The 20546-nt window shown below is 33.8% G+C and overlaps 2 protein-coding genes across 6 annotated transcripts in view; one reads left to right on the top strand and one right to left on the bottom strand.

The window, feature by feature from the left end:
- Positions 1-4402: 4402 nt before the first annotated feature.
- On the bottom strand, positions 4403-15326 carry zgc:113531. The gene is made up of 3 exons (NM_001013486.2): positions 14792-15326; positions 12183-12312; positions 4403-6652 (listed from the first exon to the last, which is right to left on the bottom strand). Exons 1-3 carry the CDS (start codon positions 15137-15139, stop codon positions 6471-6473), a joined length of 660 nt encoding a protein of 219 aa, NP_001013504.2. The 5' UTR covers positions 15140-15326; the 3' UTR covers positions 4403-6470.
- A 2049-nt stretch (positions 15327-17375) lies between these two features.
- ccdc24 (coiled-coil domain containing 24) overlaps positions 17376-20546 on the top strand; it is a 36997-nt gene continuing 33826 nt past the window's right edge. For 2 of the 5 annotated variants that reach the window (XR_012387293.1, XM_073916972.1), the window contains exons 1-4: positions 17376-17426; positions 17670-17881; positions 19492-19721; positions 20025-20194. Coding sequence is in view for 3 of the 5 variants with exons in the window: in XM_073916972.1 (XP_073773073.1) it covers positions 20031-20194 (164 nt within the window). In the remaining 2 variants the exon portion in view is untranslated. Of the gene's footprint in view, positions 17427-17669; positions 17882-19491; positions 19722-20024; positions 20195-20546 lie in introns of those variants that run through there. The other 3 variants (XR_012387290.1, XM_005163498.6, NM_001326378.1) reach the window with 2 other exon arrangements.

The following is a 20546-nucleotide window of genomic DNA, read 5'->3' as shown; positions in this document are numbered from 1 at the left end:
ATTTCCCTAAAATGAAAATTCATTCCTGTCCATTTTAGGAATACAGAGTGAAAGTAGCTCCAGCATATTGGAGACACATATTGTTGCATGCAACCTGTCAGGATAACCTTTAACCTAACCCAAACCTGTGTAAAATTATGGAGTACACATTATGAAACCATGTTTTCAAATGCTGTAAAGTAGCTATAGATGATAGATAATTTTTTTTAAGCTAGTCTGGGCATACAATATTTGAGGGGCTTAAATCTTTTTTTTTTATTGGTTACAATTGCAAATAAGCTGAATTGCAGTCTCCAGTGTAGATACAGAGTTGCATTTTTCTTTAGTTTTGTCACTGGAAATCAAATATATATATATATATATATATATATATATATATATATATATATATATATATATATATATATATATATATATATATATTTATAAATAAATAAGTATACACATTTAAAGGGATAGATCACTCAAAAAGGAAAATTCAGTCATCATTTATCCACCCTTAACTTGTTTCAAACCTTTTTTATTTTCTTTTTTCTGATGAAAACAAAAGAAGATATTTTGAAGAAAGCTGGAAACCGGTAACCATTGACTTTCATAGATTTTGTTTTTTTCTACTATGAATGTCAATAGTTTGTGTTCAACAGAAAAAAAAAAGTTTATTTCAACTTGAGGGTGAGTAAATAGTGAATAAATTTAAGGGCTCTATTATGCACCCAGCGCAATAAGGCGCAAGATGTGTTTTGTGCAATGTGCCTCCATCCCTACTTCATCTCGGCGGGATTTTTTTTTAGTTTGTTCATGATAATTTGCTTTTGTATAATGTTACTGTTATTATTAATATTATTTATTATATGCATATTTATATTTGTTTTAATAAAAACAAGCTTAGATGTGTCCACCTGTCGAGTTTTGGACCATATGGGGCATAAGAACAGGACGTGCGTTTGGATATAACTTAGATTTTGAACACACTTCGTTATTGTTGTTCATTTATTCATTTGCTGGAAATTAAAACTAAATTTAGAAATGGTTTTAAAAGAAATCTTTGCGCTTGACAAACAAAATCAATTATGGAGGCTAATGGATGTCTTCAGTGGAGTGAGTACAACACCGTTTTCTTAAACACAAAAGTAAAGGAGTAAAGAGTAAAAGTAAAGTAAAGAGAAAGTAAAGAGGCCGAATGGAGGAGGCTCGTTCTTTATCCTTGTGCTGCAGATGGTCTGTTTAACTGTTTTCTCACTATTGAATCGTTCCATTTTTTCACTTACAAAGTCCACCATGTAAATAGCAAATGCGCCATGGCGTGACGCAAATGACTTTTAAAGGAAAGGAGAGATGAGATTGGTTTAATGCACAGGAGGCTCAAAACACACCCATAACTCATTAAGAGAATAAGCACAATCCTGTTAGACCATGTGCTGCGGCATAAAAATAGCAAAAGTGAATTCGGACACGCTCTTAATGCGTTTGCGCCTAGATCGTTAAAATAGAGCCCTAAATGTTATGGGTGAACTATTCCTTTAAGTCATCCAATTATTCCATCCAGAACTTTCTTGTGCTAACAATTCAATCAAACGATGCATGTAGAAAACTCTCATAATTAACCTTGCAAAGCACAAACGCAATCTATGTGGTTAGGATGCTCTATATCCTCCGCTCACCTCAGCAGATCTCGCTTTGTAGTTTTCAAAATCACACCAGTGCCACAATGAATGCTCTTTTATTTTTGATGCCATTTCCTTGGGTCAGCAAACCCTCCCACCCTGAGAACTCACACACTCAGAGTTGTGTACGCAACGCTCACCATCTCTTCTCTGTCACCTTTTCTGCCCTCAGCCATTCTCTGGAAAGAACTTCATCTGCGCTCGATGCTTGTTTATGTGAGAGAGGGACAGAAGTGGGCAGGATTTCCACACCTACACAATGACTGGTGTTAGAAACTACTGACGGCCTCAGGTCTTCATGCCTTGGGCGCATTTTTAAAGACTTTCTGTCTATCAAGGTTTTTGTACATTGAATGTCAAGAAAACTATATCTTATATAGAATGCATTATGTCATATCAAACATACTTTTTGTATACAATCAATAAATCTGATGCTACAAGAATGCCATGCTGGATTATTCTTCATTCATAAAGTTGAAGACAAATGATTACATTTTAATTCATTTTAATTTTCAGATATTTCCCAAGTGACTGGACAAGACCAATGATGTATTTTGGGCTATGCAGATATATACTCCGTATGCCTACTTTTTTCACGAGACGTTTAGGTATTACGACTTCTGAAGATCAATATTTGGATTTACCCTCGTTATACTCACTTGTTTTGCTGATTAAACTTCCCTAATTTACGTGTATTCGTGTCCCCTTTAATTGTATACCAAATGTTTTTTAATTCGCATCCTTTTTTGTTGCAATCTGTGCATTTTTGTTTTTATTGCGCCATTCCCCATCTCCTGACGACTGCAGCAGCTGAAAAAAGACAAGTCAACTGAATTATGTCTCGCTAAAACATTTAGATAAAATTCTAAAACAGCATGGGCGTTGCTTTCATGTGTTGTGTTGTATTCAAAATTATTTTAGGACTGTAAAATATGTAAATTAGCCTGTACGTTTATATTTATGCCATTTTGAATTTTAAAAAAAGTGCCCCTTTTATTTATTTAATTCCTGGAAAAAATGTACTTGAGTATAGTGTTTGAGTTTTTAAAGAAGTGTGCTTTGCTTTTGTTTTCCTGATTTTTATTTTTATTTAAATTTGTTAGTTTAACTGTCTTGAAACACGATTTTTGTACAGTATTAACACACACACACACACACACACACACACACACACACACACACACACACACACACACACACACACACATATTAATATACACACACACATGCACACACACAGTTAAAGTCAGAATTATTAGACCCCCATATATTTTCTTTAACAATGTATGTTTATCGAAGAGAATATTTTTATTGCAACACATTTCTGAACAAAATAGTTTTAATAACTCATCTCTAAATAACTGATTTATCTTTGTCATGATGAGAGTAGATAATATTTTACTAGATATTTTTCAGGACACTTCTATAGAGCTTAAAGTGACATTTAAAGGCTTAACTAGGGTAATTGTGTAAACCAGATAGGTTAAGGTACTTAGGCAGCTTAAAGGGGCTAATAATATTGACCTTAAAATTAAAATTATAAACCATTTTTATTTTAACCGAAATAAAACAAATAAGACTTTCTGAAGAAGAAAACATATTATCAGACATATTGTAAACATTTCCTTGCTCTGTACTTTAACTGTATATATAATAATATATTAAAGAAATTTAGACTTTTGTTGTTTTCTTTTCCTTATTTTTTTTTTCTAAAATTTGGGATGAGTGTGTAATAGTACACCACCTTATTTTAGGACTACACTACTGGACAAGACAATAATTCTTATCATACTTCTCTTCTGAATAGAGTTTTTCTTTATTTTAGTTTTGCTGGAATACATATACATACATTGTTGTTGCTTAGGGCAGCGTGTGAGAAACTCTCCAGGACACCGGCCCTCCTGGACCGAGTTTGGACACCCCTGACCTACAGCACCTTTAATGACAAAAGAAAGTTTTATTGCTATGGGTTTTATGGGAAACATGTTTGTCACTGAAATGTGGAACAAACTGAACCCAAATTACATAAAGAAGTCAGTCAAAGGTGAATAGTTGATTTGGAGATGCCTTTCTGCAGCAGTCTCTAAACAGTAACATTTATAAATGCATATTTCTGGTGCAGCACCAGAGCTGGGTAATGACTAATTACATGTAAATCTATGTATCACATTCCAAAAGCTATTTTGTTAAAAAAAAAAAAAAAAAAAAGTCACTTTATTTTAAAAGAACGGTTTTACAGTTTTTATTACAGTTGTCTTGACTATGTATACAAATATGGTCAAAAGTAATCCATTATTGTAAAATGTAATCAGATTACATTACCTAATGTGTAGTGATTACAATCATGTGATTTGTAATCAGCAAGGAACTACAAATTGTAATATACACAGCACTGAGTAAGAAATGGATAATGCATTTGCTAATGTTTGTAAAATATAAAATATGCATTCTTCTAAACAAGGTAAAATGGATCATAAAAAAGTAATAAATCTCATATTTACACCTTATTATTTTAACACCCACCTTTTACCAGCGCCATTCCAAATGACTGCTCAGGGACAAGGCTGTTTATTGGAAGGGGAACATTGTATCTCTAAACTGTCAGCCTTGTGGAAGAAACTCAATAATCTGCCCCTCAAAAAGTTATGTTTTCATGTGACAGATGTTGCAATAGACTAGCAGAAACAACAACACTAACATCCTGTAACTTTATATATGAGATAATAAGAGGAGACGCGTAGATCACTTGTGGTTTATTTATATTTGTGTACATTCTGTGTCATAATTGCAAATAGTTCTTGGGGAAAAAAGTAACATTACCACAGCTTTTAAAATGAGGTGTCGGAACAGAAATAAAGCAAAAACAAGCCTGCGTTATTTATGCATGATTTATTTATGTCGGGCTTGTTTGGCTGTATTTCATGCTACATTAGCTATTTCCATGCCTGCATGGCAGTAATGCAAGTCTCGCAGTCTTAACATACTTTGGTTTTTGAGCTTTTGAAGCAGGAAATAATACACATGCTGCTTTAAATCATTTAAAATACCACTGAAAACAACTTCAAAACAACGTCAACATTTTATACAACATAGATATTAAAAGGCATATAAAAAGTAATATGTTCATTGTGCTTTTTTTTCAACCGTGCCAAAAAGGTGTCTCAAAACTAAGCTCTATGATTGGTTCCATTAGGGAATAGCCCTTAGAGAGTCAACATAATATTTTAAGCACTTGTTTTACATTGAAAATGGAATTCTAAATGGTTAGTTAACATAAGAAGAATAACAATAGAAAGTTTTTAGTTGTATAATGCTTATATGATGCAGCTATTGATACAATTAAGAGACTTTTCTCTAAATGTGCTTAGGTATGGGTTTGAGTAAAATGTTCATCTTTGAAAAATTTTTTACTAAGTTTCAAAGAAAGTGATTGACTACCTTTACATGGACATCAGTAATTTGCCTTAATCTGAATAAAACGATAATATGATTAAGGTTTCACATGAATTGCTTTTTGAATGTTCATTTTATGATCTCGTTTTACATGTTTTACAAAACCCTACGCATTTCACGTTGTAGGTGTCTGTGGTCCTTCACTGACTCGGTAGGCGCCGAGATTAGTGTCAAACAGCCGTGTGTGTATCGACTATCCTGTCACAAATCCATCAAATCTATCCTGTCATCTGGAAAAAAACCTATCAAATCTTTCCTGTCATCTGGCAAAAATCCTACACGACGGTAATAGTTTGATTGCGGTGTTTACATGTCTGTACTGCACTTCAATAATGTGACTAAAATCGGCATACTCCACATGTCTTAATTTAATTTCTGTTTAGTTTAATAATGACCTTAATCTGATAAAATTAATTTAAAAAGGGCTGTTTAAATGGTAAACTCTAAATCAGTTTTGTCTTAATCATATTAAAATCGGATTATTGGTGTCCATGTAAATGTAATCAGATTTTTCAAGAAAAGGACAATTGACCTGAATAATGTTTTCATTTTCTTTCCATTCAGATATTGATTCCTTAAAAGGATAGTTCACCCAAAAATGTTAATGATGTCATCATTTACTCAACTTTAAGTGGTTTCAAACCTTTATAAGTTCCAAGAAACATTGACTGACATCCATAGTAATTGTTTTTCCTGCTATAGGAATCATGGATTACAGGTTTTCAGCTTTCTTCAAAATATTTTCATTTGTGTTCAACAGATAAAAGAAAGTCATAAAGGTTTGGAACCACTTGAGGGTGAGTACATTTTTATTTGTGCGTGAACTATCCCTTTTAACTCTTCTGAAGTTAAACAGTTGGCACTGTGCTGTCTAATAATAAATATAAATATGAAAACATGGCACATATTTTGTTCATTACTGCTAAAATGCTCTAAAATGAATACATATTGAATTTGGAAGAAATGTCAGCAGTAGTTTGCAGAACGAATCATATATATGCTGAATTTAACCAAACAAATTAGTTTGTTTGTTTGTTTGTTTGTTTGTTTGTTTGTTTGTTTGTTTGTTTGTTTGTTTGTTTGTTTGTTTGTTTGTTTGTTTGTTTGTTTGTTTAAATTCAGCCAAAAATAAATTGTTTGCAATCAGATCTTTGTTTCAAACCTTGAAAAAAAAAAGGAAATCCAATCAATCATTCAGAATACAGAGAAACTGAACTGTCTGAAACTGAGAAAGAATTGTAAAGTAGGCTCTTAATAGCTGAATACAGACTTTCTTCGGTCGTTTAGAAATCTGCTGACAAAGAGTTTTATACATCCACTATATAACCGAGGATGACAGATGACCCTTTCCCCTCAGTTTAGCCCCTCATCAGGCTGGCAATTTCGGATCCGGGAACACATAGCCAAACGGTTGCCCTCCCAGTAACCTGCATCCTGGATGTCATGACACCGACATTTGGTACAGGAGTCCACCCACACTGACTCTCCTCCAGGGATCACCTGCGTCCTGGAGGCGTTCACGTAACAGTTTGGCCCTGGAGAAACAAAAAGGGAAGATTAATGAGGCTCGTGATCTGAAGGTGAAGGTTTATTTTTTCCATCATATCCTTAAAGAGACAATGTTATGTAAGCCATGTAGGATATTTTATCAGAAACATTTGCTATCGAAACACAGGCTGCATCTAAAATCAATCACAATCTTAAAACAGTAGAGAAAAACAACCTGGATAATCAATTTTTCTGGTGATATTCTGAAGTGTGCATGCAATGAGTATCCCAAACAATTAAAAATTCAATAAATAAAAAAAATTAGATATAGGTATGTTTACAAATACATTTACATACAACAGTTCTGTCTGGTTCTTGAATCTGATTGGCTGATAGCCGTGCGATATTCTGCAAATAACAGCACTCGTCTAGCCTCTTAAACCTTCAACCTCCACCCACATACAGCAACAAGCAGAGAACACTACAGTTTGACAAATATTGCTGCTGTTGGACAACATTATGTACTTTTGGGGCTTTTTTTTTTTAGTGGAGAAAGTAGTTGTTTAGATTGCAGCTGTGCAGTTTACTTATAAGTATAGTGCTTATTTTAAAATATTTATAATTTCAGAACATCGTATTCAGTGCATCGGCCACCATCAGCCTGCCATATAGCACAGCAAAGAAAGTGAGGTTGACGTTCCGCCCCAAGATGGCGACTGAGACCGTATAATAAGTCCTTAGGGAAGAAAAACAGCATTTTCCCAGTGTGAATTTCAAACTACAGCAGAACATAAATCAGGTAAGTGATATTCTAATTCAATCTTTTTATTTTGCATTTGGTATTGCTGTATTTACACCACAGAAACTTGTAGTGTTTGCTTTGCTCTGGGATTTTCTGGGGTTAATTATATAAATACTGGGAAATGTCTGTAGATTGATGTCATTTCATGCCGTTCAGCCTAATAATCTTAAAATGTGGGCAAAAATGATCTGTTTTGTCATCATTTTAGACATTATGCCAGAGAATCATTTAAATACTAGCTCTAATGTAATGTTGGTGAAGTAGCATCAGTTTCTGCTGTTCCGACCGTCAGCTGCAGATGTGAATGAATGGCGGATGGGAGTGGTTGGGATAATTAGGTAAAAAAAAATTATATAAGACAATGAAAGTGCTTTTTTGACCTTCCATGCATATCAGACTGTTGTTGAAGACCCCCAAAACCAAAATATGACCGTTTATCATGCAAAATAGGGGCTCTATGAAGTTTTTGTTCAAATGTAAATAAAAGTTGAGAATTTTTTTTCTCTCTTTTGGGAGAAGCCTGTGTCATCTCAAGTAAAAAAAAAAAAAAAAAAAACAGCTGGTTGAATAAAAGTAATTTTAAGTCATTATTTGCCAGGGGTATGAATAATTTTGGGTTTGACTGTATATTCTTTTATTTATATTTACTTTTTTATTTTTGTTACTCAAAGTGATGCTATCTGTTGCCATGAGTTACATAAAATATTCATGTTCTACTGTAGAAAATAAGTCACTTAAATAATGTCTGGCCTGAGGGTCAATAAAATAAAATCTAATTTTCATTTCTGTGTTAAGCCTTCCCACACAGGCTATTCTGAAGTCTATTCTTTATTATTTTGCAATGATTATGACAAAGCAGAGTTAAAAACAAAGTTTAAAAAAGGTAAAAAGAAAATGAAAATGTGTGTTATATAATTAAGCACAATTACTTTGTAATTATTTCAAAGACTGTATTCTTTATGAAAACAATAAGTGCCTAGGAGCATCATAGTTTTTTCTTTAATAAGAAATATATTAACTTTGCACCTTGAGTTTCAAGTAGTTACAGCATTTTATTTAAGTTATAAAAAAGCTTATATAAGTCCTTATAATTCAGATTTATATAATCTCATTTTTTCTTCAAAATGCAGAACTTAAGTTTAAACTTTAAAAACTTACGGTCAGGAGTTTTAAAAAAAAAACCTCAGCAACCGCCACTAATTGGAAGCCTTGGAGTGTAGATAATGACATTGCTTTTTTTTTTTAGAGTGTTTAAGATAAGGCTTTACTTTATTTCTTTTTCCAGTTTCTTTAGATTAACTAAATTAAACATTTTTCACCACTGAGGGTATTTTTATCAATGAAAATGCAGCATAATTTGAGAAACTGACCATTTATCACATGGGTTGAAGTATATGCTTTGATTTATGTGTGTTGTTTTGGCTGCCTACATGCCCGCCTTATCTTTACTCCCACTAAACACTATAATTACCTTCATACTTCACAGTTTACAGACAAAACAATACAGCAGAGGCTCAACTCATCAAGAGTGTTATCTTATTTTAGGTGCAGAAACCAGTCTAGCACATGACCTGCTGTCTGAAACTCCCCATCTGTTATTAAACGAATTATATGAAGATATTACATACAGGATCGTTACCAAAGACTAATCACAACTTTATCCTCTATGAATGTGTGAAAGATATGAGAAAATGAACCACATTAGCAGACAATTTACAGATATGACACATGTACACACCCCTAACCTGATTTCATCAAGTAGGATGTCTTCCTGGATCAACATCTATGTTGATCCTGGAACAACATTCCAATCAGCCAATCAGAATTAAAGGATATGTTTGCGGTTTATGTTAAATTTGGGCTTACTGTTTCTGCACTTCTACATGATTGTTATCCAACCATATTCCCCTCTGATTTTGGGAATAATTTACATGTATGCTTGGCTTTAGGGGAAGGGAATAAGTATGGATTACATTTTTAAACAAAAATAATGTTTCAGGATCAACATAGATATTAATCCAGGATCGCATCGTACTTGAAAAAATCATGATGTGCCATAACACACACCAAACTGAAATTCTTATTTCACCCTAATATAATTTTTTTTTTAATAATAAAACATTATATTAATTATATAATATCAAATAACTTTTTAATAATTTAAATTATATAAAAAAGTTATGGGTGGCTCAGTGGTTAGCACTGTCACCTCACAGCAAGAAGATTGCTGGTTCGAGTCTCAACTGGGTCAGTTGGCATTTCTGGGCCCTATCATACACCCGGCGCAGTGTGGCGCAAGGCGTGTAGTCTTTTGGTAGTTTCAGCTTGGCGCAAGAGTCGTTTTGAGGCGTTGCGCTACGCTGTTTAAATAGCAAATGCATTAGCGCTCATTTGTGTGCCCATAGGCGTTCTAGTCTAAAAAGGAAGGCGTTCTGAGGCAGACCGCTGGCGCGTTGCTATTTTGAGAAACTATAATAGATTTTTCATAAGACCAAAACTAACCCTGTCTAAACTCCAGCGCAGAGTTGCACCTCGCTTACGCACTGCTTAATACGCACAAGAGAGCAATAGGCAAATATCTTTACATATGAAAAAATTTAAATATTAAGGATATATATATATATATATATATATATATATATATATATATATATATATATATATATATATATATATATATATATATATATATATATATATATATATAGGATTTAATAAGAATAGATATAGGATATAAATATAAAGGATTAAAATATTACAAAACATATTATTTTCTAGCCTACATAAATATAAAAAAAAATCACTGCTTTTATGTCTTCTTCATCTCAGGAGGCTTTTTCAGTTCATTCATAACATTTGTATAATGTTATTATTACTAGCAGTATTATTTAATATATCCATATTTATATTTGTTTAATTAAAAACAAGCTTAGATTTGCCCACCTGTCAGGTTTTAGACCATATGGGGCATAGCAGGTGTATTTGGAAATAACTCAGTATTTTGACCACACTTGGTCATTATTGTTCATTTATTCGTTTGCTAGAAATTAGAACTGAATTTAGAAATAGTTTTGAAACAAATATTTGTGCTTAACAAACGAAATTAATTATTTATAGGCTAATTGATGTCTGTGCGTAAAGGTTTCCCTATCCAAGAGCGAAAGAGAAAGTGATTTATTATCTCTCATTCTCACGCAGTAGATGATCTAACAGTTTTCTGTTGAAAAAAATGTCAACTGTTTGCTTGTGAAATGCTCATTTTTTCCACTTTGACTTACTTTGCGTCCTGTAAATAGCGAATGCGCTCTTGGCGCGACGCAGCTGGGTCTTAAAGGGAATGGGAGATGAGACTCTAATTGGTTTATTCTCAAAACACACCTATAACTCATTAAGAAAATAAACTCAACCCTTTTATGATTTCAAATGCCTTGGCGCGAAGCGCATTTTCCCGTCCGTAAATTAGCAAAAATGCGTTCTGACACGCCCTGAAAGTGTTTGCGCCCTGCGTTTTGCGCTCTGCGCATGGACCGTCAAAATAGAGCCCTCTGTGTGGAGTTTGCATGTTCTCCTCGTGTTGGCGGGGGTTTCCTCAGGGTGCTCCAGTTTCCCCCAAAGACATGTCCTATAGGTTAATTGAATATGTATGTGAATGAGTGTGTATAGGTGTTTCCCAGTTCTGGGTTGCAGCTAGAAGGGAATCTGCTGCGTAAAACATATGCTGGATAAGTTGCCGGTTCATTCCACTGTAGCAAAACCTGATGAATAAAGGCACTAAGCTGAAGGAAAAGGAATGAAAAACAAGTTATGTGAACTAAATTTTTTATTGTATTAAGGTGAGCTTAAACTAAATGAGTCGAAGCAGAGTTCCATTATGCTTTCCGTCAAACTATAGGTGTTGAAAATAAGTGTTATTCTATGTGTTTTTGCAAAGAGGATCATAGGAAAATGTGAATTATGATGCAATTTGGTCTATGTAAGGATTTACAGAGACTGTATGAGAATAGAACCTGTGGTTAGGTTTGGAATGGGCTGAAAAAATATGTAAGGCTGTATACTGTTCCATTAATAATAATAATAATAATAATAATAATAATAATATATATATATATATATATATATATATATATATATATATATATATATATATATATATATATATATATATATATTTTTTTTTTTTTGTAATTTGCCCACCTCTGCTTTATCGGTCCTCGCCAATCTGGCCGAATACATAGCCTACAGCAGCCACAACACGACAGGAGGTAAATGATGTTTGGGGGGCATGAGCGATCTATGCGCTCACGTCACAACAGCTAAAATATATATAGATATACAGAAGATGCTGTGCAACCTCTTTTACAGTCTATTGACGTGAGTGATGGTACCTTTGTTGCAAGTGCAACCATTGTATTTACCGTGTTTTGAGCTACTGTGACACGATCTGAGAAATTGTTTGTCATTTTTCTTACCAATTTTTTTACCTGTGTTATGTCTCTTTTTGTAAAGCTGCTTCTGGCCATGAGATGTGTTTAAGGGATTATTTGCAGCGTCCTTAATTAATTCACTTAAGTAAAGAGAGATCTCCACTTATGTGCCATACTTGGAGGGAATATGTGCTTTATGCATTATAAAGCTTGAAGCATTTGAATCGGTACTCGGTATCGGCCGATCACCATGACAAGGAGTAGGTACTCGGTATCGGCTGCAAAAATCCTGATCGGAGCATCTCTAAAAACAACTCTAAAAAAACCAACAACAACAACAAAAACACTTACCATCCTTGCACTGAGGGCAGCATTCGCCTTTCTGATAGACTGGATCAACACATGGCGGAGGAGCACAGTCTGCCACCTGACAGTGGGCAATGCCATCACTGTAACAGGTGCACTGCTCGCACGCTGACGGCTGTCAATCAAAGAGGATATCAAATGATTAAAAGCTTTTTGAATGGAACCAACAGGGCTTGTATACATAATTCAGACACCTGATGTTGTGACAATCTAACACCGCTACAATGTCAAGAATGTGATCAAATTCCTCTCACACACTGCTGTTTAAGTAGGAGCTGCATTACCACATGTGCCTCAGTGCTGGAGCTTGGGTAAATGGACTGGAAGAACGTGATGTCAGATCAGGCAAAGTGTATTCCTCCGAGTCTGTCAGAAGGCTTCAATTTTCCCCTCAGGGATTCCCCATTAGCCATAATAACCAAATCAGGGAGATAATGAAGCACATATAAGCCCTGCTTCTTCCAGGCATGCGCCACCAGAGATATTTCATTCTTCGGTTGCTTAAATGGAGTATTAAATTGCCTTTTGTTATTTAAGCCTAGCGTACATCATATTTGTTCTTCACCTTACTTCAGAACAAAAGAAGCCTGCTGTAATACCTTTTGAACTTGCACAATGAATATGAATGATCAAAAAATTACCTTTCAGAAGTAAAGGAATGCTTTGATCCGAGTTTACAAAGTGTAAATAAAAGATTTTTTGCTGTCTCAGGATGAAATATATGAATGGGATTTTATTAACATAGAAAGTGTATTAAATGCTAATGTCTGCATTAATGTTTCACAGTTTAACATCTGTGAACGTGAAATGTCAAAATATGGGAGAAGTATTTTGGTTGAGAAGTATGAGACTTTTTTTTTACTTTTAATGAAAACAAACAAAAAAAAAGATTTCTAAATAGCATTGTTTGTCAACTCAGCTGGCAATTTTTTGGCATATTTGGTAAAAGCATTTGACTTAACAATTTTTTCTTTTTAGCCAAAACAAACATGGTGGTCAAGAGAGGGCTAGTGCGCGGCAAGTTACATAAAAAAAAAAAAAAGAAAAACATCTTTATCAATTTGACAACACAAATTCACACACATCCAAATACTGAAATATTTTCAGAGATACATGAGTTTTTTTGATTGTTTTAACACTGATTGTATGTTTGTATTGTTTGCATATTTGTAGGCCTAATAATCTGACAAATTGAGAAATTAATTGTGAATGAAACATTATTTTAACTCCACATTAACAAGTTAAAAAAGACAAATTTCCCCAGACAAATTTCCATTGTGATCTGGATTATTTGCAGAGCATTTCTATATTTGCATGTGTTATGAGAATTTTTGAAGATATACTCTAAATTAGTTAGTTTTCTTAACATTGCACGTTTCAGCTCTCTCCGCCACCATAAATAAACCTTCACTTGCTAGTGTAAATACTATAAAAACATGGCAATAATGAAATCATGACTTCTGAGCAATCCAGTGTGATCAGTGATATATTCTGTATTCCTTCTTATATGGTGGTCATAGTTTTTGATGTTTAACAAAATAACAGTTTATAAAACTCTCTGAGACAGCACACATAATGCTTCATATTTATCAATAAAGTGTTATATTTCCCTGTGTCTGGAGAGAATTTCACCAATTTAAAGCAATGTATACTGCAGGAGCATACTTTGCACAATATTTATGGACACATAATTATAATATTAAAGCTATTGTAAACAATGTAATATTGCATAATTACAAACAAATATTTTAGGGCTTTTATAAACAGTAATCAAAATGAATGTTTAATATAGCATAAAAAACTACATAAGGCATGATGGAAAAATACATAATTAAGTAAAATATCAAATATTAAGGTCTTTAACATTTTGTAATCCATTAAAAATAAGTTTGTTTATTCAAATGTATAGAAATATTAAAATATAACCATTTGAAAAAAGCAAGGAAAACATGAAGACTTTGGTCACTAAAAATACCAGTAAATAGCCAAGTTTTTCCCAGCATACTGTTAAGAATCGTTTCATAGTTAGTTAACCCTAAGCTGGACCTATTTACAGTACATGCATGCTCTTTCACTAAACAAGAAAATAAACAACAGTGGTCTCTGGCAACAAATGTGTATTCATACAGATTTATTTAACAGACTCGTGTTAACAATATTGATTTTAATGGAGTCGATTCTGTGTTCAGTAAACGATTTAATACACAATTACGCCGTCGCCACCTACTGATGTAAGCTAGAGGAACCTGTCAGAACGATTGATGAACAAACATCTCCACCAATGAAGACATGATTAATTTGATCAACCACGTGATGGCGCTAAATATGTTGAATTTTTCTTTATGGACCAAAGCTTTGGGGCATTTAGCAGGCAACAATGGCAACAAACTTTAAAAAAAGGGATTTTTTTCCACACGCCACGGCAAATTAAATTGCACACCAACATTAAATTACAGGCATAAACATTATTTATTTTTTGAAGGCATTAAAACGACACTAGAATTGTGCTAACTGCAGTGCAAACTACGATTAACTTAACAATTTAGCGTGAAGCAGCTTCGCTTTTCTATGTTGCCTGACGCATTAAACTTTACCTGAAAATGTTGTCCGAGTTCATACACTTCTCCCCCGTACTCGCAGCCGATCTTCTCGCATCTCGGACAGCAGTCTGTCGGGTAATGGCTGACATGGATGCAGGCGGTAGGCAGGGATGTGCACTCAGTCCGCGCGCAGGCAGACCCGTCAGCCGTACATTCGCATTGAGTACATGGATCCGAGTCTAGAAAGTACCATTCGCCCACATAATAGACGCTACCGTTCGCCTCGCAGGTCGTCTCTTGCTGTCCAGCGACCGAAAAAGCCAGAGCAGGATAGCCGGAGATCAGCAAAGTCAGCCAGACACGAAAAGTCACAGGGGAACCACAGAGAAAAGCCATGCCCATCATCAAAATACTTTGTCTCAAAGCAAAACTTGCAAATGCACTATAAATATTGATTAGTATGCTATTTTCACTAAATTGCGATTGCAACGTTATCTAATCTACATAAAGTACAGAATGCATGTCATTATGATATGTGTGTGCGCTCGCGCTTGGAGGCTGTTGCGCACAGGGAAAGTTTTACGCCTCCTGGGTTATGTTTCAATTTACACGTGACAGCCGAATACCTGAATATTGATTGGCTTTTATGGGGCATTCGCTGTTATTGCAGCTTTCTGTATCTATTGAGAGTTTAGAATGTGCTGTTTACTTAGCAAATAAATAAAATTAAAATAAACTTTAAAAATGTTTTTTTGATATGTTTATCCAATTAACAACTAACAATTTCAGTGCTCAGCATAATTGAGTACATCCCATTGTGAATTACATTGCGAATTTAGCAGCTACAGTGAATCTAGGCAATGTATTTTGGTGCGTTTAAACTAAACAGATTTATTAAACAGATATATTTATCAAAATAGTATTTTAGTCGCCAATCATTGAAAGATAATTGAAAAGAAATTGAAAATTAAATTTAAGCAAAATATTGCAAAAGAAATGCAACCAACAAGATTTCAACTAAAATTTTCTTTATATATATATATATATATATATATATATATATATATATATATATATATATATATATATATATATATATATTTATTTATATTTGTTTATTTCTCTTGATTTTTCCTCCTTTTAAATTTGTATCTAATGTTTTTATAAATCATATAAATTTGTGTGTACTAGTTTTTGGACCGTTTTGGACAGTTATTATTACCTTAGATAAGCTCAAGATTTGGCTTCTGTACTGACTAATCTAAAGTATACTGTATGCACCAATGTAATATTGTATAGCTTCCTATTAAAAATAATAATTTAAACGATACATTTGTAAGGGGTACATTTGCTTGTATATGCTGAGCACTGTAACTTCAAAAAACATGTTTTTGGCAATATAACATAACCAAAATATATAAACATAGTTTAGCTGCTTTAACCATGTTGTAACAAACAGATGCTCAACACACAAAATACTACAATAAAACCATGGTTTATTTTTTAACCATGTTGAAAATGTAAGATCTTTTAGTTAATTCTATCCCAAAATAATATTCTAGGTAGTCCTAGACTACACTATTCCCGCACTAAATTACACTCAATATACCCCTCTGTATCGCCTCTTTGTATTAAATGCAAGTCCAATGAAGGTACACTGGCACACATATTTTGGTTCTGCCCAAAAATATCAAAATTTCGGATGGAGGTGTTCTCTTTTTACTCTGAAGTACTAAGGATTGATTTTCCACCTGACCCTCTTATTGCAATATTAGGCTGGGCTCCTCCCTTTCAAAACTTTAGCTTGGATCAAATCCAGACAGTTCAATATGGAATGACTATGGCAAAAAAAGTTAATATTATTGACGTGGAACAAAGAGTGTACACCTAAATTTGAGACATGGCTCACAGAGTTTTGTAATGTACTACACATGGAAAAGATTAGATATGAGATTACAGGTAAACCAAAGAAATTTTCAAAAATTTGGAAGCCCTTTTTTGAATGTCTACCGACTGATCAATGAAAACTGATTGGTATGGAAGATTCTGAATCATAGCAATGTGAACAAAATACTAATTCTCAATAATTAGGTATGTATAGGTTTTCAATTATCCAATTTTATTTTTTAGTCTATTCACAAGACTTTGTTTTCACATAAAATAGGTGTTTGTATCTACAGTTAGCCTGAAATTAAAATCAAATCATTTTGTGATTTAACCTACAGTAACATGTAAATTGTGTGTCTGTGTGTGTGTGTGTGTGTGTGTGTGTGTATATATATATATATATATATATATATATATATATATATATATATATATATATATATATATATATATATATATATATATATATTATATACTGTATACACAATGTAATATCAACGATGAAATATCAACAACATGAAATTTTCTTACACTAATTTCTAAATACAGAAAACGTATTACATATAATAGTATGAACAACCTGCAAGATCCTTGCATCCTAGCGTGAAACTCCCAACAACAAAATAAGATATTTTTAGGATTCAATAACAACTGGAAACGGTGAAGTCATTTGTAATGTACACCAGGTCTGAACGGGTTAAAGACGATCTCTAAGCCAACCATATGACACTGCGAGCTTGTCGCCATAGGAACTGGAATGTTTACACTGATACAGGAAGCTACGATTGTTCTGTGTCCGCTGGTAGGAAAACCTCTTCTTTTATAACCAGAGTAACATATATTCATGCTCGAGTGTGTTTCAGATATTCTTCTTTGTTATGTAAAGCTTTAAAGCTTTTATAACTGAATGTTATGTATTTTTTTGTTTTGTATCAAATTGTTTCAGTATTGTGTTTGTTTATCATGCTCTTTCGCTTTGTACAACGTGTCGCGTTTTAAAAGCATGAGTTGCATTTAGCTCAATGATCTCTTTATTTATTTCCAGCTATTTTCCCTCCAGTTGTGGACAAATCTGCTGCTCGACAGTGATGAGTTTTTGTGCTCGGCTCTGAAAATAGCGGCTTCATGGACAATTTCCAGCACCAACAGTCTGTGTGGAATTTAGTAAAGGAAAATGTGCCCTGCTCTGAACTTCCTGAGATCAGAGCTGTGCTTGGAGATGCACTGATTGATACTTACACAGAGTTATATTCAGAGGTAAATAAATAAGTAATATTTATGCATCAGAACGACTGACTAACAAGACTGAACAGACTGTGAGCACTGAAAGTAAATTATAGGTCTATAATAAAAAAGGAGTACTGACTACAAATGTTTCTTTTTTTATTGTCAAGTTGAAACATCCCTTCAGTTTGTAGATGCAATATTTTTTTAAAGATAGATTAGATTTGGCATGGATTATGAGAAAATGAAAGTCTTTCAAACATCCCTATAACAATAAAAAATAATTGAGAGAGAGAGGGATAAAGAGAGAGAGAGAGATGTACATTTAGAAATACATACAGTATGTGCTTTTTTAAGCACTGAATTGAATGTATCCATGATCAGGTGTTGTAGTGCACCCCTGACTTGTAACATTAAACCAGTTTTGAATTACATCTCCCAGGAGTGCATTATCTCATTGAGCATAGTCCCAGGAATCCCTCCTTACTTGAAAAGATATAGGGACCGTTTCAGAGATTACTTTTTGAAAGACAAATTGGCTTTCACAAACTTCCTCTCACCATTTGCGCAAACAGCCATGTGAATATGGAAATAGGGGGTGGAAACTTGTCTGTGAAAGATGTATGTGATTCCTCCTACATCAGATTTATAACCATTCTGTTAAAACCCCTCTGCTGATGTTCACACTGGATTAAGACTTTAGTGAATTTTTGGCATAGTAATAGCTCGAATGTGATATTCATAGTTAAATTCATTTTTCCCATTAAACAAAAATATATTCTAGAACCAATTATCCCGTTAAGCAAAGAAAACACTTTGGCATTTTAATAGTCCAATTAAAATATTTTTTTAATTATTATTATTATTAAACATGCAAGAGATGCGAAGTTTGGAACTATTTATTTGTAAAAGGCAAAGATCTGTGAGACAGATAATAAAACATTTAACTACTAAGATATATTTATGAATAAATAAAAAATACAAAATACATAAATAAAATTATTTTAAATGTAACTATAAACATTAAAGCATCACAGTGTTATAATGTACAGTTAAAATGATATTTAATTTTAGATTTGCTAATAATTATTAATAATTAGCAAATTATTAATTAATTATTTGCTAGGTATTTATGGGTTTTTTTAAGGTAACGTCATTTTAGAGTTAAAATGATTAGTGATAGTTATGAAAAAATGAAATAAAATAATGATAAAATTTAATTTAATTTTGTAAACATTTAAGGTCAGATATCTAATACATATATATCTATAATGAATTTACGATAACATTTTACATTAAAATTTTTAAAGATTCTCATCAGAATAGTAACTACAGTATATGACAACATTTGCTTTTAGTTTTCTTTTCCACCTTAGCGTCAGTAAAATAAATAGTGAACATTTTTAACATTTTTGGACTTTTTTATTTGCTTTTTTGCCCAGCCGAGTTTTTTAATAAACTTTAAAATACTGAGATTCATTTCTCAACAACTTGTCCTCTCTTCCTATCTCTCATTTGCTTTTGAGCCTGTCTCTTATAACATGTGTTCAGTAAAAAAATATACAAGATGCAGTGTACAAGAAAATACTTGTATTAGAAGTAATATTTAGCTCACCTACTGATTTAATCCTGCATCCTCACAGAAATGTCTATGCGCATCATAAACCCCTGGTTCTGCACAAGCCGCAGTGGAAGTGAATAAGAAGAAGCTGGCCTGTATTCTACCGAGTTATTTAGGATTGAAGTTGGTTTCATGCAGGCACAGCAGGATCAGAATTCTCCAGGAGCTGGTTTTACTCTGTCTTGCATTGCCTTAGACAAGCTTTGAAGTGTATTTTCAGAGTCCGAGGGAAACTTGAAAGTCTCAAGACAGGTGTGGAGATTGGTAATAGAGTGCAGACATTGTTTGCCAGTGCCGTGACAAGCTTTCATTTCCCTCTCCAGCTTTTCACCTCACATGAGAATAACACATGGATTTTTCTTTTCTGATATCCTCTAAAACTTTCATGTTTTAACACACACTTGCAGTTATCTAACATAAATTTGAGACACTTGTGATCATGGGATGTTAACCATATGGCTGTATTTCTCAAGATGTAGTGCAGCTTGTGACATGTATTTGGAAAGCTGAGCCAAAAAGCACTGTGTAACGCTTTCCTCTGTTGACCTGTTCTAGGTGGAGATGTGGGAGAAGATTTGGCAGGAGCTGCATTTCTCAGAGCGGGGCAGCAGGCCAGAAGCCCCTGTGTTTCCTCTGGCTGACCCTCCAGCTCTTAAAGAGTTGCTAAAAGCAGAGATTCAATTGTTGCTGCTCACTCTGAGGGAGAAAGCAGCCAGACAGGGCAGGTGAGGAAGTTACAGCATTGTAATGTTACCGATATGCACCACTTTTACATTGACAGACATCAAGCCATACAGATAGCACAATATGTTATACTGACACTTGCTTGTGAGATACTTTGAATAGAATCATCTGCTGTAAATGCTAAGCTTGTAGTTAGCTCTCTGTAGCTTTCACATGGTTGCCCACTGAAACTAAGCAGGGCTGAGCCTGGTTAGAATCTGGATGAGAGACCACGTGTTGCTTCTGGCAGAGGTGTTAGTGAGACCAGCAGAGGGTGCTCATCCTGCGGTCTGTACTGGTCCTAATGCGCCTGTAAAAGGATGGGGCCTCTATATACTGTCAGTAAGCACCAAC

Source organism: Danio rerio, chromosome 2 (assembly GCF_049306965.1).
Source record: "Danio rerio strain Tuebingen ecotype United States chromosome 2, GRCz12tu, whole genome shotgun sequence".
Lineage (NCBI taxonomy): Eukaryota > Metazoa > Chordata > Actinopteri > Cypriniformes > Danionidae > Danio > Danio rerio.
Note: the sequence above shows the minus strand (reverse complement) of the source record. Positions and strands in the feature narration are given on the sequence as shown.